Source organism: Cynocephalus volans, chromosome 15, assembly GCF_027409185.1.
Source record: "Cynocephalus volans isolate mCynVol1 chromosome 15, mCynVol1.pri, whole genome shotgun sequence".
NCBI classification, from domain to species: domain Eukaryota; kingdom Metazoa; phylum Chordata; class Mammalia; order Dermoptera; family Cynocephalidae; genus Cynocephalus; species Cynocephalus volans.
In genome coordinates, this window is record NC_084474.1 from 83,986,178 (window position 1) to 84,004,289 (window position 18,112).

The 18,112-nt window shown below is 42.6% G+C and overlaps 1 protein-coding gene across 1 annotated transcript in view; it reads right to left on the reverse strand.

Moving 5' to 3' along the window:
• The window catches only part of ADCY8 (adenylate cyclase 8), a 253,284-nt gene that overhangs the window by 13,999 nt on the left and 221,173 nt on the right, over window positions 1-18,112 (reverse strand). The window contains exon 14 of the mRNA XM_063079734.1: window positions 11,826-11,984. Coding sequence (XP_062935804.1) covers window positions 11,826-11,984 — 159 coding nt within the window. The remainder of the gene's footprint in view (window positions 1-11,825; window positions 11,985-18,112) is intronic.

The window sequence follows — 18,112 nt, forward strand, 5'->3', positions numbered from 1 at the left end:
TCAAAATTCCTATTTCCAGGTCAGTACTCCGTTTTGGGCTCCAAACTTCTATGGCTCATGTTGGGTTGTCCTTATGTGCCTCAAATTGCAAATGCTATGAACGTAATGCATCTTCTCTACTAGTAAAGCTGCACCTGCTCCTTCATTCTCCATTTAACGCCAGCATTGCCAAATCACCATGGTGAGAGACTCTCAGAGCCACCCTTACTTCTTCTCCCCCATCAAGTCCACACTTAATAAATTACCAAGTCCTGCTGGGTTTATTTTTGTCTTCTAACCCCTCTATACCATTGCTTTCTTAAAAAAAAAAAAAAAAATCAGCCCGTTTCCATTTTTCTCCTTGACCACTAATAGGAGAGCCGTCTACTGGGTTCCCTGACTCCAATCTTGTCCCATTCACAGGCATCCTCCACATGGAAGCCAGAGTGATTTTTTAAAGACACAATATTGACCATGCCTCTCCCGTTCTTAAAACCCTCCAATGGCCCACGAGTTTCCTCAGGATAAAGCTCCAACACCGTCGCATGACATATATTTCTGCCCGTGCCTCCACCTATCTCTTCAGCCTCATTGCCTGAAATTCCCTAGGTTGGACCTTGTGCTTCACAAACACTGAAGCATGTGTACTTCCATGCATACACTGGTGGACGCTGTAGGTGCCCTGCCTGGCTTCTCTCACCTGAGGTTCAGACTTGAGTTTCTTGCATGTGGTTTTCCTCTAGCCACTAGAGGGCACTCTGCTCACACGAGCAGCAGGCTGAAAGCACCAGGAAATCAATGCCCGCAGGAGCAGCTCTCAACCAGTGCCCAAGCTCCTCCGCCCCGTGGGCCGCATAACTTTGCGGTATGCTTTGACACCATTTCCCCGAATTCCCCAGTGGGATTAAGCTCCAGCTGTGCACAGAGGTAACTAATCTGATAATGTGTCATTTATCGGTTGCCTTCCCTCTCACTCTCCTTCCTACCCGTGTATCCTGGGACCACCTCCAAGGAAACTACTTGTACTCGAATTCTTGTCTCAGGTTTTGCTTCTGGAGGAAGCCAAACAAAGACACAAACACACTTAAATGCTTTTATTCCTACTGCCTGTCCTTGGTGGGAAATGTCCTTCCTTCCCTGCACTTAGCCTCCGTAACCAGGCTAATTATTCTCGTTTTCTGCCTTCACTAGCCACTTAGAGACCATGTCTGCCATAAACATTCCCAGACTCACAGATGGGGGCAGGACCCTGAGCCACTCTACAGTATGACCCTTGCCACCTGCATTTTGTCTTACCGTCCATCTCTTCCTTTAAGTGTGGACTCCATGAGGGCAAAACCCACATGCCATTCATCCTGGCGCATTCAAATAATGAATGAGTATGTTTTGGATGCCTGCAGTACAATGTACACCCAGTGAAGGGTCTGGTCCAAGATAAACACTCAAATCTGTTTGTTGAGTTAATGACTCCCTGGCCTTTGTAGGAAAACGTTAAACCTTACAAAGCACTCTCAAATGAATTCAATGATTTAATCTTTGCAATAATCCTGTAATGTAGCGTGATTATTATCCCCTGTTTATGGATATAGAAAATAAGGTAGAGAGGAGTTAAGTTATTTTTCTGGATCACACAGCTAGTAGTGGAAAAGACAGGGTTAGAGGACTTCCAGGGCCTTCCCCGCTCTCCACACCTGAGTGTGCCTCCTCTACTCTCACGCCCTATGTCTGAGAAAAATGGTGTCACTGATTCATGATCGATTGGTCTTGAGATTTAAGTGTGGATGAATCTGAACTGGTGCCTTCTCTAGTCCTCATCCGGTGGAGCGTGGGCAGCCAGTGACTGGCTGGGTGGGTTGGGGTGGGAGCAGTGCACATTGTAGCCAGGGAAGGGAGCAACGGTAAATCCTTTCCAAGGTGTGGCCCTGTTCACCTTGGCCTTGCACAAACTAGTGATGTCAGGCAAGGAGCCCGACTCTCAACTTTATGAGTCCGAGAACCTGTGTAAGGAAACTTACAGAGCTGCATCCTCCAAATGCCTGTGGTTTGGGGAAAAAGCCTCTGTTTTCTACCTATAGTATTAGTTTGCTCGGGCTGCCACAGCAAAGTACCACAGACTTGGTAGCTTAAATAATGGAAATCAATTTTCTCACAATTTAGGAGGCTAGAAATCCAAGATCAAGGTGTTGGCAGGGTTGGTGTCTTCTAAGGCCTCTCTCCTTGGCTTGCAGATGGCCATCTTCTTCCTATGTCTTCATGTGGCCTTTCCTGGGTATATGCCTGTGTCCTGATCTCTTTTTATAAGGACACCAGTCATATTGAATTAGGGCCCTCCATAATGACCTCGTTTTAACCTAATTATCTCTTTTATGGCCCTGTATCCAAATACAGTCACAATCCTGAGGTCCTTGGGGTTAGGATTTCAACATATGAATTTTGGGGAGATACAATTCAGTCCACAACACCTCTATTTCTATTTTCTGCTTAAAAATAGAGAAAAAAGACAAAATCCTACCCTCTGAAATCCATCCCATAACTACATAGTCCAAGTCCATGCCCACCCACTGCAGTCTATGTCCTGTGATGTAGATGCCTCCATGATATAAAATGACCAGTCACCAGGGGGTTCTTAACTGTTGTTTGTTTACTGTGTGTTCTAATGAATCCTAGCTCTTCCCATACTCTTCTCCTTAGTTTTTCTATTTCTCAGCTTTGCCAACATTCAGAATGCTCTGAATGCTTAAATAGTAAAGTAATGATAGTGATGTCAGCTACTTTCATTGAGCACTTACTACATGCCAGGCACAATGCAGAACACTGCCCTATGCATCATCTCATTTAGTGCTCACAGAAGCCTCATGAGGCAGATATAATCGAGACCCTTATTTTACGTATGGGGAAAATGAGGTATGTAGAGATTAAGTACTTTACCAAAGCCCCAGTTGTTAGGAGGTAGAGCTGGAATTTATACCCAGACAGTCTGACTCCAGAGCCCATGCTACTTCTAATAATAGTAACAATAGCAACAACACCACTAACAGTGATAAGCAGGAACAAAAGTCATTGGAGCTGGAAACTGGTTCTGGCTTGTGCATATGAATAGAAGGTTGACTTGACATTGGAGGGGCCCACAGTACAAAGAGCACTGAACCTGACGAATTAGGAACTGAATTCGGATCTTGACTCTGTTGCATCTTTATGGAGGTTGGAGGGGTGGGAAAAGGGTGGGCAGAGACTCAGTCCTCCTCTCTGACAGATGCTAACTGGTGGAGAGAGTGGCAGAAGGGACTAATTGCCAGTTGAAGACCAAGCTCCCAAACATAAGCTCTCAGATAATGACAGATTGGACAATGTGGCTTAGATCTGAGGCCAAAATGGCAACTTCTCACTCCTTCCATGAGACAGAACTGGACTGACCTGACTTATCTACCCAGGAGCAGGCAAGGAACCTGAAAAATGGTTGTTCTCCACCTTCATGGGGGTGAGGGGGAGTGACCTGTGTGGCTGGGCTTGCTATGTGGGAGGAGACAGCTTGTTCATCTTGGGCACAAATAGGCCCAAGAAGAGATAAGACAGACTAAGGCGCTCCTGCTAGAGACTTGTGGCCCAGTGACCCTGGTTCTCCCCAATCATATATCCTCTTCAATCAGAAGGATAAAGGATGGTAAGAGAGGTTTAAACTCCTTCCCTACACTTCCCTACAGGGTGGAAGGGAATTCTTTCCTTAGTGGGTCAAGGCAGGATTGTGGGAAGAGAGGAGAGAACAAGCCCCATAGATGTGGTCACATAACTTTGGGCAAGTAACATGCATCCTCTGGCCCCAGGTGGCTCGGCTGCAGGAGGGGATGCTACTTCTGGCTCTGCATTTGCCCTTGCTTGCATAAAGATGCTGCACGCGCGGTCTCTGTTTGCTACTCCATGCCACGGTTCACAGCGGCTACTCTCATTATTTCCAGAACTGCTTTTACCCCTTGTCCCTTTGGGCCTGGGGGTGCTAAGAGCTTCCCACAATTGCTTACCCCAGAATGCTTTCTCATCCCTTCTTTATCTCCACTGCTTCAATTAGGGACTCAACAGAAAAGACATGGCTCATTCAGATCAAGATGATTCAAGGAGGGTTAATTTATAGAGGGCTTAATTAGAAAGATGAAGGTAGAGTATAGGGGAACCCCAAGAAATACCTCAGGAACCCAGGGCCAGTGGCTGCAGAACTGTCATCCCCCTAGGCTCAAAGGGATGAGAAGAGCCCAGAAGAGTGAGTTGATGTGACATTGGAGGCAGCACAGCAGTGGCCCTGAGAAGAGCTGTCAGTTCCCCTGGCATAGCCAGCCTCAGGTGATTCCAAGAGAATAACATCTTGACCTCACCCTCCTTCCCCCTCCATCTGGTTTACTACCCAGCACCCACTGTTGGTGACTTTTAACTGGGTGCCAGAGAGCATGGGAGGTCATTGATGTAGCCCAAGCAGGTCAGTCCTCCCACCCAAGCAGAGCAGGGAGAAAAGGGTGGGGGGACTTGCAGGGGCACATGAAGAGCTCCAGCCCACTTATCCAAACCTTTAGAGACAGCCCCTTCCTTCAGCTCACCCCAAGCAATGGCTTTGAGTGTGCCCATCTCTTTCTTGCTATTTTGGGCTTAAAGAAGATACAAACATTCTGTAAACTGGGAAGGAATGGATGAATATAGAAAATATATTATTGTTTTATTGTCATCTTCTTGGTTGGTTGGAAGTAGACACTTGGAACTAAGCCATCTCTCCACAGGGGAGAAACATGTATGAGACCTGTTGACCTTACTAGTGTTCTTTCACATCATTCAGGTCTCTAATCAAGTGTCACCTCTTCAGAGATACCTTCCATGACCCCTGCTATTGTCTGAATGTGTCCTCCAAAATTCATATGCTAAAATTTAATCTGTTGAAGGACACTTAGGTTGTTTCCATATTTTGGCTACTGTAAATAGAGCTGCGATGAACATGGGAGTGCAGGTTTCCCTTCAACATGATGATTTCCATTCCTTTGGATATAGACCCAGCACTGGGATTGCTGGATCATAGTGGAAATGTGGAATACTACTCAGACATAATGGAATACTACTCATCCATAAAAAAGAGTGAAATTCTGCCATTTGCAGCAGCATGGATGAGTCTGGAGAAAATTATGTTAAGTGAAATAAGCTAGACAAGGAAAGAAATACTGCATGTTCTCACTTATAACTGGGTTCTGAGTGCTGAGAGAGAGAGAGAGAGAGAGAGAGAGAGAGAGAGAGAGAGAGAGAGAGAGAGAGAGAGAGAGAGAGAGAAGGACCACAACAATTGGTTGAACTTTCAGAAGGAGAGAACAAATCTAAGGTTACTAGAGATTGGGGGGAGAGAGAGGGAGGGAGGGACTTCCCAGCCTCCAGAGCTAAAAGGAAATACACTTCTGTTCCTTATACACTACCTAGTTTCAGGTATTTTGTTACACCAGCACGAAGGGACTGAGACACCAGTGTAAATGCTCTTTCAATGCTCTGTGTCATTATTCTGCTTCTCCTATCCTCATAGAATTTATCACCACTTAACACTATATTATATATGGGTACGTCATAAAGTTCATGGTAAGATTTGTATTATCTTTTCATCCCGTCTTCCCACGAACTTTTTGAAGTGGCCTCATATATTTATTTATTTGCTTTACTGTCTGTCTTTCCATGAAAAGACATGCTTTATAGAAGCAAGGAGTTTTACTGCTTCATTCACTGTTCTAACCTCAGTGTCTAGAACAACACCTGGCACGTGGTTGCCCCTCAGTAAATACCTGCTGAATGAATGGATGGGAGGTGCAGCTGTGACGGGAAGGAGAAGAAAAAATAATGATGGCTCACATTTTTCAAAAGTAATCATAGCTAAAAACCAGTGTGCTCTTAAAAGAAGCCATGTACCACGTAAGTGCTCTATTGTAACAAGTCATGTAAATGCCACAAATTGGATTAAGTTGGGAAGCACTGTTATGCTTCCTTTGTAGCATAACAAGACAAATGAGGTCCAGAAAAGGTTATCACTTATAGCCACAGAGGTAAAGAGAGGAGAAGCCCGAGCTGAGCCCAGAACACAGGGCTTATGAGCGCAGTTACGGACTCTCTAAACTGAAGTTGCTTTGCATGAGGCTGCGTTGGGCACTGAATGTGCTCTTACCCAATTTAGTTGTCTCAACAACTCAGCAAGATCAGTATTATTTCCCTCATTGATCAGACGAGGATACGGACTCTGAGAGGCTGGTAACTTGTCCTGGGTCACACAGCTAGTTAGTGGCAGAGATGGAATTTATGCTGTGTGGACTCTCCAGCACCTGGGACAGCTGCCCTTGCTAATGTCTTTCCAACAGCTCTTAATAAAGCCATGATGAGCCAGCAGGTTTCCTGGGACTCAGCGCTAGCCTGCTTGACAGTGATGATACACTCAGGCATGGACCCCCAGCTGGTTTTATCTGCAAGAAAGTTCCTGCTTAGGGAAGGTGAGCGCTATTCTAAGCCAAGAGCCTGGCAGAATAGCAGATGCTGCCAGAACCTCTGTACAGGTGACACGACCAGAACAGCCTTGGACAGGATGCTTCCAGGAGCTGAGGCGCTGTCTGCTGCCCTGTGTGTGGATGGCTTGAGCCATGGCTTGTCACCGCTCCCCTTCTCTGCATGCATGTACAGTGACGAAGGAGAAAGAACACTCTGGCTTTGGTGTTTCACATACCTGGGTTTGAATTCAAGCTCACTACTCTTAGCTTTGTTCAAGTTCTTTTCCTCTTTGAGCCTCAGTTTCTTCATCTATGAAATGGGGATAATAATTCTTACCTCCTTATTGCACACAGAATAAAATCTGAGCACCTTCAATGCCCTTCAAGACTTGTCCCTTTGTACCTATGACACGTTTGCTTTGATCTCTGTTCTTTTTTAAATACTAGGGTGCTTGTGGTCTTACTCCTGCTTCTCAGCAAATATCCTACAGTACCACATCTCTATGCCTTTGGCCATCTGGGCCTGTCTGCCTCGAATACTTTCCCTCCACTAACTTGCCCTAAATCACACAGCTGGTAAATGGCAGAGCTGGGATTTGAACACAGGTCTCTCTGGTGTAATAGCTTGGGCTTTTCCCACTAGCTCTCATGGTCTCCCTTGGAGGGACTGAAGAGGGGTTGGAATTTGAGAGGGGAGAGGAAAGAGAGGCTGAGCTTGCAGCAACAATGCTAGTGGTGGCTCTGAGCTCTCCCCTGGCTGCTGTGGTCCAGGGCACATACACCAGTTACACATAAGAAGTCATCTGCTTTGCCAGCCAGAGGTTGTGCAGTCTGATCTTCTTTGAGTGAGGCCTGTGGAATCATTTCCTGAAGAGTGAGGCCCACATACATACAAAGAAGTCAGTCAGAGTCAATTTGCACGAAGCGACTGCTCCTCTAGGTCAGCTGATGTTCGACTGTGAATGCACTGCCACCCCAGGGACGGAGCCCATGGGGGATGCCCGGGAAGGAAAAGGCCATGCCTGGGGCACTGCTGTGGCCCCGTGAAACACACAGATGTCCCAATCAGATTTTCTGAGTTTTGTAGCACAGTTAAGATTTGTAGCAAGAGGAGAAGCTAAAGATGGCTTTGCCACTTACAGTAACAGGACACAAAATTGGGAGTTCTGGCAGGCCACAGGAGTCCTCCCTTGCTCTGTCACCCTTTGCATATTATACTACATCTTCTGTTTTTCTCCCTCTTTCTCCCCTACACATGTGCGTGCGCACGCACACACACACACACACACACACACACACACACATACACACACACACACACACACACACACACACACACACACACTCCTAGTCTTGCCTGACTCCGGGGACAACAAAGGCAGCAGCCTGGGAAGGGGGGTCAGGTGGCACAGAAGAAAGAAGTACAAGGGACTGGATTTGAGGTGTAGCTCTGCTTGAAGAAAGTGAGGCGTGCCGTGAACTTCTCAGAGCCCCAGTTCTTTCATCAGTAACGTGGAGATGATAGAACTCCCCTCATAAGGTTGTGAATGGAATGAAAGAAAGTTTTTGTCAATTGCCTATCTTGGTATCTGGCACGCAGTAGGTGTTCAGTAAATGATATTTCATCATAATGTGAAAATTCTCTAGGCAATGTAAACATGTTCAGTTTTAATCCTAGTTGAGTGTGAACTGTTTAAATATTTATAAAACCTCAAATAATCCTGACAAGATATTTTACTGAAAATGTTGTATTCACATGATTAAGGCAGAAGCTGACATTAGTTTTGCTCCATGGGGGTTGGCCCAGATGGCACCCTGGAGTGTCGGCATTCATCTCTGTTTGGTTTCCTTCCTTTCAGGATAAAATCGGTATGTCCTTGCTCTTCCCACTAGTTCCAAATATCTTATTGTTTTGGTGTCTTGACTGAAAGCAGCTTCCCTTTCTTTTCTCTCTGGGTTTTCCCTATGAGGTTCCAATGTTTCACCCTCTCCATCTGGTGGTCATGTCTGATGCACATCAACATTCTCTCTGCTTTCATGGCTTTGTCAAGAAGCTCTTGCAACAAAGTCTCCGACCCTAGGGAGCATTGAGAAAACCAGGCCTCAGCCCAATTCCAGAGAACTCCATCTGCTGAGGAAGGTTGGGTGGTACTTTGGTCTGTGTCTGAGAGACCCTCAAGGACCTAAGTACCTTGAGAGGTGATGATTCAAGTCACTGGTTACTCATTCCCTTGGCTTCTCTTCCAGTGGTCCTTCTTTGGTGGCTTGGACAGGATAGGGACCCTATAGATGTTTCCCGGTTCTACTCTCTAGAGTCTCAAGACAAGGATCGCAAACCTGAATGTCCATAGGGGCCCTTGCAGGTAACATAAGTGGCAGGGTATAGATGGGTAAATTGGAGAGCCCATTCTATACCTAAAGGCATCACATCCACAAATTAAAACAAATAAACCAACCAACCAACAATGAACCACTGTCCCCACCAACTGGATCACTAGCTAGATTTGTCTTGGAGTCATCCAGTTTGTAACCTTTGTTCTAAGAGTCTTTCACTCCTTTTTAGCTCAGTTTGAAAATCTAGTTTTGGAAGGGTTGTCTTAGCCCTACCTCCTACACAATACTGCCTTTGTAGTGTCCTTGTGCATTGGGTCAGCTCTCCCTAGTGAATCCTTCAGCAAGGGAGCTCACCACTCCGGTTCACCCACAAACCTGTAATGAGCAGAGGCCGCAGGGCAGACACACCAGGCCCCAAGGAATAGGGGTGGCCAAGGCCGATGTGGGCCCTACCCCAGTGGATCTCACAGTCTTATGGGGACAAGGTGGCCTGGTGGCTCTATCCTTGTAAGGCTCTTCCTGATACAAAGCCCAAAGGTGTTCCCTGTGGTCCTGTTCATGGTTCTAGGTCTTCCCTCAGGAGTCTTACAGAGTAAGTCCAAGTCCCGTCACATGATTACCCTTCAGGCACTCAAAGGCACCTCTCAGTTTCCTCTTGAGTTACTTTCCCTTGGAAGTTGGGGGGTGAGCCAGGTTGTTTGTTTTCTTCATTTGTTACCTCCCGCGTCTGCTCCATTGTTGAGTCCTATTGATTCTACCTCCTAAGGCCTCTGAACTCATCTCCTTCTCTCCAGCTCCACTGCCACCATCCTAGGCCTCCTAACCAGGGTTTTATTTGGGACGTTTTAGGGTCTCCTAATTAGCTTCTACTCTTGTGATCTTCCTAACCATTCTCTACCAGCAGCCAATCAATTAGGTTAAACTTAAAACTTTCCAAAGGCTCCCATTCCACTTTAAAGTGTGCTCAAACCTGAACATTGCCCACCCACCAGGCTCCAGCCAGGGTTCCTTCCACATTACTCACCATCTACTGTCATCCTTGAAGGGCTGCATAGTGTCCCCTCAAAGTTTATGTCCACCTGGGACATTAGAATGTGACCTTATTTGGAAAGAGGGACTTTGCAGATGCAATTAAGTTAAAATGAGATCATACCAGATTAGGGTGGGCCCTAAATCTAATGACTGGTCTCCTTATAAAAGAGGAGAGGACACATGCCTTTATAAGAGGGGCCATGTGAAGACAGAGGCAGAGATTAGAGTGATGTGGCCACAAGTTGAGGAACACAGGGGACCACCAGAGAAGCTGGAAGAGGCAGGGAGAAATTTTCCCCTAGACCGTCCAGAGGAAGCACAAGTCTCCCAACACCTTGATTTCAGACTTCTGCATTGCTTGCCTTCACCGAGTGGCTCTTCAAACATTATGTGATAAGAAAAAAAAACAGTTTTAAGTAAAAAGAGCATTTCTGAGCATGTACTATATGCTAGGCAATGTGCTAAGACAATATAAATGGATAGATAGATATACACACATATATATCTACATATAATACACACACATATATGTAAAACCACAAACATATTTATGAATATACATATATATACTATATTATTATTATTTTTAAATTGTTGTAAAACCACATATAACATACAACTTACCAGTGCTGTGAATGGAATGTCCTCCCACAGCTCATTGAAACTTAATCCCCACTGTGACAGTGTTAGGAGGGTGGGAAATCCAGTTATGGTATTTGAAGGTGGGGCCTTTGAGAGGTGATTAGACTGTGAGGACTGTGCCCTCATAAATGGATAATCCATTGATGGTTTAATGGGTGGTAATTGGTGTGGTTATGATAGCTTTAAAAGGAGAGAGAGTGAAGAGGTCAGTCTCTCTCTTGCTCAGCCATTTCAACATGTGACGCCTGCATTGATGTGAAAGTCACTACCCACCAAGGGCTGCTCCAGATGTGTTCCCTGGACTTTGGACTCCCCAGCCTCCAAAACTGTAAGCAATAAATATTATTTCTCCAAATATTACCCAGTTTCAGGGATTTCTGTTATAAGCAACAGGAACAGATTAATATACTCATCTTAATCATTTTTAAGTGTACAGTTCTGTGACATTGAATATATTCACATTGTTGTGCAGCCTTCACCGCCATTCAGCTCCAAAACTCTCTTCATCTTGCAAAACTGAAGCTCTGTACCCTTGAAACACTAAGTCCTCATTCTCCCCTCCCCCGCGCCCTTGGCAATCACCGTTCTATTTTCTGTCTCTATGAATTTGACTACTCTAGGTACCTTCCATAAGTAGAATCATACAGCATTTGTCTTTTTGTGACTGGCTTATTTCACTTAGCGTAATGTTCTCGAGGTTCATCTATGTCGCAGCATGGATCAGAATTCCCTTTCTTTTTGAGGCTGAATAATATTTCACTGTGTATATGTATCACATTTTGTTTATCCATTCATCCAACAATGAACACTCAAGCTGTTTCACCTTTTGGCTATTGTAAACAATGCTGCTAGGTATACAACTATCTCTGAGACACTTGTTTCAATTCTTCTGGGTACATACCCAGAAATGGAATTATTGGAGAAATGCAACCACACATGCTCACATACACACACACAGATACTTCAAAAGGTTTGTGGAGAAATAGAATTAAAAGATAATACGAATATTTCTGTGAACTTTTTGAAGACCCCTTATGGAGGGTGTGTGTGTGTGTGTGTGTGTGTACTTAAATGCATGCACGCACACACATAAACCTTCAAAGTTCTAATTCAGTCTTGCAATGGAGATCTAATTATACCCATGTTATAGCTGAGGCACCTGAGGCTGGAGGAGGCCCTGCGTGTATTTCTTAGTGCTAGGCAGCTTGAGCTGCTTGGCACCATGCGGTGGGCATGGTCTCTCACGGGCTCATATGAGGACAGTGGAATTTCCCCAGAGCTTGGGATTGATGTGACCAACTGCACACCACTCCCCACCACCCCTTCTTGCAGGCCGCACAAGCCTGGACTCACCTCATTGTCTCGGTCTTTCTCCAGGAAGTGGCGAGCCACGTGGCTGGGTAAGATATTCCGGAGCATGTTCTCATTGTGTTCCCGCAGCTCCTTCATCTCATTGATCTCTTCTTTGGCCTGTACTCGCCAAAGGAAGTCCAGGCGGGCTGTGTACTCCAGCTACAGTTCATGCAAGAGAAACAGAAGACACAGGTAAGCTTCCGGGGTGTAGGCTTCAGGCACACACGTCTGGAAGGTGGGAGCATATCTCTGGGCTCTTCACAGGCAATATCGTGCTTGATATGAACATTTTGGGAGGCATTTTGCCTGAGGCTAAAGGGTCAGAGGATGATTATATCTCACAGGGATTTGTACTTGCCCTTCCTAGCATTTTTGCATCTGTGATTTTATACTCATGTGAGTGATTATCTGATAATGACTGTGTCCTCTACCAGACTATAGATGTCATGTGTTCAGGGACCTTTCACCTGTTCAACATTATATTCTTACTGTTTTGGACTGGACATTTGTGTCCTCCTCACCTGCCCAAGTTCATATGTTGAAGCTCTAACCCCCAGTGTGATGGTATTTGGAGATAGGACCTTTGTGAGATAATGCAGTTAGAGGAGGTCATGAGGGTGTGGCCTTCATGATGAAATTTCTGTCCTTATAAGAAGAGACATGAGAGAGTATGCTCTTTCTTTTTCCATGGGCACATACTGAGAAAAGGCCATGTGAGGACATAACAAGAAGGTGGCCATCTGCAAGTCAGGAAGAGAGCCCTTCTCAGAAACCCAACCCTACAAGACCTTGATCTTGAACTTTCCAGCCTCCAGAACTGTGAGAAAATAAATTTCTGTTGTTTTAGCCACCTAGTGGATGGTATTTTGTTACAGCAGCCCAAGCAGACTAATATACTTACCAGGTAGTAACATTCTGGCACAGGGCCTATGCTCAATCAATATTTATTGGCTCAATGAATAAGTTACAATAATAAAAGTAGCTAAAACTTAGGTGGTGCTTATTATGTGCCAGGCAATGTTTTAAGCAATATATCTATAATAATAATAATAATAATAATAATAATAATAATAATAATAATAATAATAATAAAATAATAATTCCTTTAATCTATACAACAACCCTAATAGGAAGGTGTTATTATTAATATTTATTTTACAGATGAGAAAATCAAAGCAAACATGGTTAAATAACTTAACCAAGATCATGCACAAGTTAGTGGTGAAGCCAGGATTTGAACGTAATTCCAAAATTGGATTCCAGAGTCCGAGGTCTTAACCACTAGGCAATAGGGAAGAAATGAATAAACTAGTAATGGAAGGATCATGGATTTAGTTGTCAGACAGATAAGGCTTAGAGTTCTAGTTCACATTAAAGCACTATAACCCTGGACTAGTGACTTCATCTCAGTTTTCTTACCTCTGAACTTGAGATGAGTGCCAGTTACTCAGACTTGAAATAGGGATTATTTAGGATGCTATAGATAAAGCACATGGCACATAGTAGGCACTCAGGTACACATTAGTTCCTTCTTGTTCTATCTTCTCTTGGCATTGGAAACTTGACAGCTTCCTTCCCAAGGAAGCTCACAGGCTATTTTTACCGCAGCTTTGAGGATGTCATTATTTCAAAGTCTTTCATTCCTACTGTTGAAATGAAAAATGTGATGCCCTAGAAACACATGGTTAGCTTCCCTGAATTCAAGCATTTAAAATACTCAGCTAGTTTCTTTTCTTTGTCTTATTTTAAAGTCTCAGTGGATAGCAAAAATATGAACAGACATAAGCATAAGGTTATTCATTTAGCAGATTTTTTAATAGCAAAATTTGGAAAGAACAGAAATGTTCATTTTGTTGGCTGAATAAACTATAGTGTACACATGGAATATGACATGATGCAGCTATGAAAAGAAATGAATCTCTCTTTATACTTTGATGGAATAGTTTCCAGAAGGGGAGAAAATTGTGTATAGCATGCTACCATTTATCTAAAAAAGGGAGATGTCCTCTCTCTTTCCCTCTTTTTACAAATACACACATACATTTCTTAGTTTATTTATTAAAAAATTGAAGTATAAACCATAAAAATTGTTATTTATGAGAGGAGGAAGGGAGGGAATAGGGAATATGTGGAAGAATAGAAATAGAATTTAAACTTCTTCAATTGTGTCTTGCTTTAAGTAAACTTGACTTTAGAATCATGAAAATATCTTACTAATTATAAAACTAAAAATATTTTAAAAAAAGCTCTGAATGGAATTCACCATGTTGGAGATACCTGCACCCCCATCTTCATCACAGCTGTATTTACAATAGCCAAGATAAGGACCTGACCTAAATGTCCATCGATGGATGATTAGATAAGGAAACTGTGGTATACATACACCATGGAATACTACTCTGCCATAAAAAAGAATGAAATTCTCCCATTTGCAACAACATGGATGAACCTAGAGAAACTTATGTTGAGTGAAATAAGCAAAGCACAGAGGGATAAATACCACATGTGCTTACTCATATTTGGGAGCTAAGAGAGAAAGAAGGAAGGAAAGAAAGACCACAGTGGTGTCGTGGTCTGGCAGAGGGAGGGGGGAGCACTCCTGGGGCTTGGGGTAGAGTGGGGGGGAGAGGGGGAGGGGAAGGGCGTGACGGTTGGGTGGGGACAGGGGGTGCAAGGATAATTTCTGGTGGTAGGAATGCCCCCACTGTGAATCTGGCCCTCACATCACGGGCAGAAGAAGTGACAGTTAGCTTTGTATCTCATGAATATTCTTAATAAAAAAAAAAAACTCCGTAAAAACAAGCAAACAAATGAACCTACATGTCTAACCACACAGAGAGGAACTACACCAAATGTCTTTTTACACAGTCATTTGATTGCATTCCTAGAGGGAAATACCCTAAGAATAAAAAGAGCTGAAAGAGAACATTAAAGCTACTTACAATAATCATATTGTAGGTGGTAATATTTGTATTATTATTCTTAGATATTATACTATTCTATGCAAATTATACAATAAAGCAAATGAATAATTGTGTTGGTATTATCGAACACTGGAATTTTGGGGAAGAAAAAAAGTGATGCAGATATAAGATTGATAAGGTTATGAAAAAGCCTATAGTTCTTTGTGTGAAATGGGAGTACCACTATGAAGTCACTATGTACATATATTTCTAGTTCTGCCCACTGAAATCAAGACTTAGAAACAATGAAAACCTATTAGCAATGAGCACTCCCAGATAGTGTTTCTAACCATCCAGATAGTGGTTTCTAACCATCAATTCATACAAAAATGACTCCCACTCTGTCCAGAAATAGATAATGTTTAGGGCAGAAAATGTACAAGCCTGCAACATTTTTTTAATACCAGAAACAAGGAGACTATCAGACTGCTGGGGTTATGTCAAAAGGAAGCAAAAGACAACCCAAATAGGCTCTCACTTGTCAAAGATGTGACAAGTTGAGCTTTAATAAGAATAATAATTACAATGTACTTAAACACAGGAAATATGCTAAATGCATAAATTGACACTTAAACAACCTCATCCATCCCCTCTGAATGATGCTAGGGGACAAACTTATTGGGAAATTTATAGAGAACAAACTTTTAGAAAAAAAATTGAGCATTCATTTTTGCTTTATACGTCATACTTCCAGGTAATAAATAGTTGGTAAGGACACTCATTTATTCCAGCGAATAAATTGTGGAGTATTGACAGGATTAGAATATCACTATAAAATAAATGAGTACAGGCTATTATTATCAATAGCTACTAACATCACAAAAAGAGAGACAAGGAGACATTATGTGCCTCTTAATTGTAATTCACCAAAAAGACCAGTTAAATATTTTTTCCCCCAACATTGAACCTGAATCTTACCAACCTTCTAGACATAACTAAGAATACAGTAAAAACAAAGCATAGAGGAATGTGTTAAATAACCTTAGATGTTGCAATGAACAAACTCTAGGCTAGGAGACATTATAAAGGTCAAATCGCTCTCACAAAATATTGGAAGGAAAAAAAAGACAGAGGATGAACCTGTGGATTTATTTATTTATTTAGTAAAACTATACACATAAAGCTTTTTTTATTTTGGCTTGTGCCTATATCACCTAAAATAACATCTACTGAATGATTATTTAAATTATTCTATTTTTTTATTTTTATTTTTATTTATCAATATACAATGTAGTTGATTTTCATGTCCCTTTACCAATTCCTCTTTCTGCCCTCCATCTCCCCACCTCAACAACATCGTATCTTGAACCTATAGATTTAAAAAAGACTTAGGAAACACATAAACCAATAGCAATCTGTAGACTTTATTTGGATTCCGATTCAAACAAACACACAAACAATACATTTATAAGCTAATTAAGAAACTGAAACACTGCCCAGAGGGTTGACAATATTAATAAATTACTGTTTTCTTTTTAAAGACGTATTTATAGTATTGTGATTAGGTTAAAAATTCTCCATCTTTTAGATACATACTGAAGTATGTACAGATAAAATGATGGGATGTCTGGAATTTGCTTCACAATAATTTGGGGGACAGGACAATGTGCAAAATTAGAGATATAGATGAAACAACATTGAGCATTAGTTGATAATTGTTGAAGCTGTGAGTTCATTATACTTTTTAATCTACTTTTGTGCAGGTTTGCAATTTCTCACAAAAAAAGATTTAAAAGAATTGTGAGTGGAGGCAGCAGGTTGTATAAAAGAATACTAGTCCTGAATATTTTACCAAGTTGTGTGTGGCCTTGGGAAAGGCATTCAACTTCCTCTATTTCAGTTCCCATTCTAAAAACTAAGGTTAATTGCCCCCGTCATGTATATAATTCAAGAGACACAGATTATTATAGGAATCAAGTGACATGATGCATTCAAAACCATTCTGAAATGTCTAAAATGTAGATTTATAAGGTATTCCTATAATTTAAGGCATTTGTGGATGAAGTCAGATCAAAGCTATGCTCTGATATTTTCTCCCTCCGGATTCAAGAGCATCAAGGTTTGATTTGTCAAGTTGCAGGACAGTATTTTCTTACTTACAAGTATTTCCAAATTAAATGGTCCCCCCCCCCCCTTAAAATTCATGCTTGGTTGAAGCATGCCATAATTTATTATTTCTCTGATTAAAGTGCACTCATCTAATTGAATTCAACTCAGAAACATAAGTAGGGAAATCTGGAGAGCTGGAGTTGACTTAAGTAAGAATTTTCCAGGTACAAGACAAGAACGCAATTTGCTTCTTGACCTGGTGACTGCAGGTAACTGCATCTAAGGCATGTCCATTAAGAGATGATCTATCCAAGTGCAGCACAGTCTTTGGCAAAGCAAGTATCATGTAGGCAGGTATCACATATCACTAATCCTCCAAAGAAAGAAGCTTTCCTCTTTAATTTACTAGAGATCTATTGTACCTAAGATATGCTAGGTGCTCGGGCATAGGAAGACAAGTGAGACTCAGTCCCTGCCTTTGATTCACTCATGGCTGAGTGGTTGCAAGAGGGCACCGAATAGAGCGATCATTTCAGTACAGTGTGGTTGGTACAGGCATGGTGAGAAAAGCAAAGTATACAGAAGATATGGACACTGAACTTTTAAAAGTAAAAATTCTTCAGCATTGGCTCAAGAAATATCAGCTGAATTGGAAGTGCACTCTGTTTCCTGATTTTAACCAAAGCACTGAGGAACCGGCTATACGAAAAGACTGCTAAGAGAACTGAAATACACTGTTCCTATATTTTGTGCCAGGCGCTTCAAGTAATGATAGCTAATATGTACTGAGCTCTTGCCTTGGGCCAGGCACTGTTCTAAGTATTTCACATGTATTCAAGTTCATTTAATCACACAACAACTCAGCAAGGTACTTTATTATCTCCACTTTGCAGTTGAGGGAATGGAGGCACGTAGGTGAAGTCAGTTTCCTAAGGTCTCACAAATAGAGGCTGGCTTTGAACCCAGGGCATTTTGACTCCAAGCCATGACTCTTAACCCCTGCGGTATACATACGTGACCTCGTTCAGGTGTTCTCCAATTCTCAAGTTAACCATTATTCTTTTCACTTTACAGGTAAAGAAATGACAACTCAGGGAGGCTGAGTCTCTAGAGGTCACCAATTCTCCAAGTGGCATTGCTGGCACTCAAGCAAGAATATTTGGTTCCAAGGCTTGGGGCCTTCCTTCCGAGCCACACAATTCCTGGCACCTGTCTTTATTAGGTGACTGGAGAAATGGCCTGATTAATCTCTGTCACCTGTGCAGGTGTGGCTTC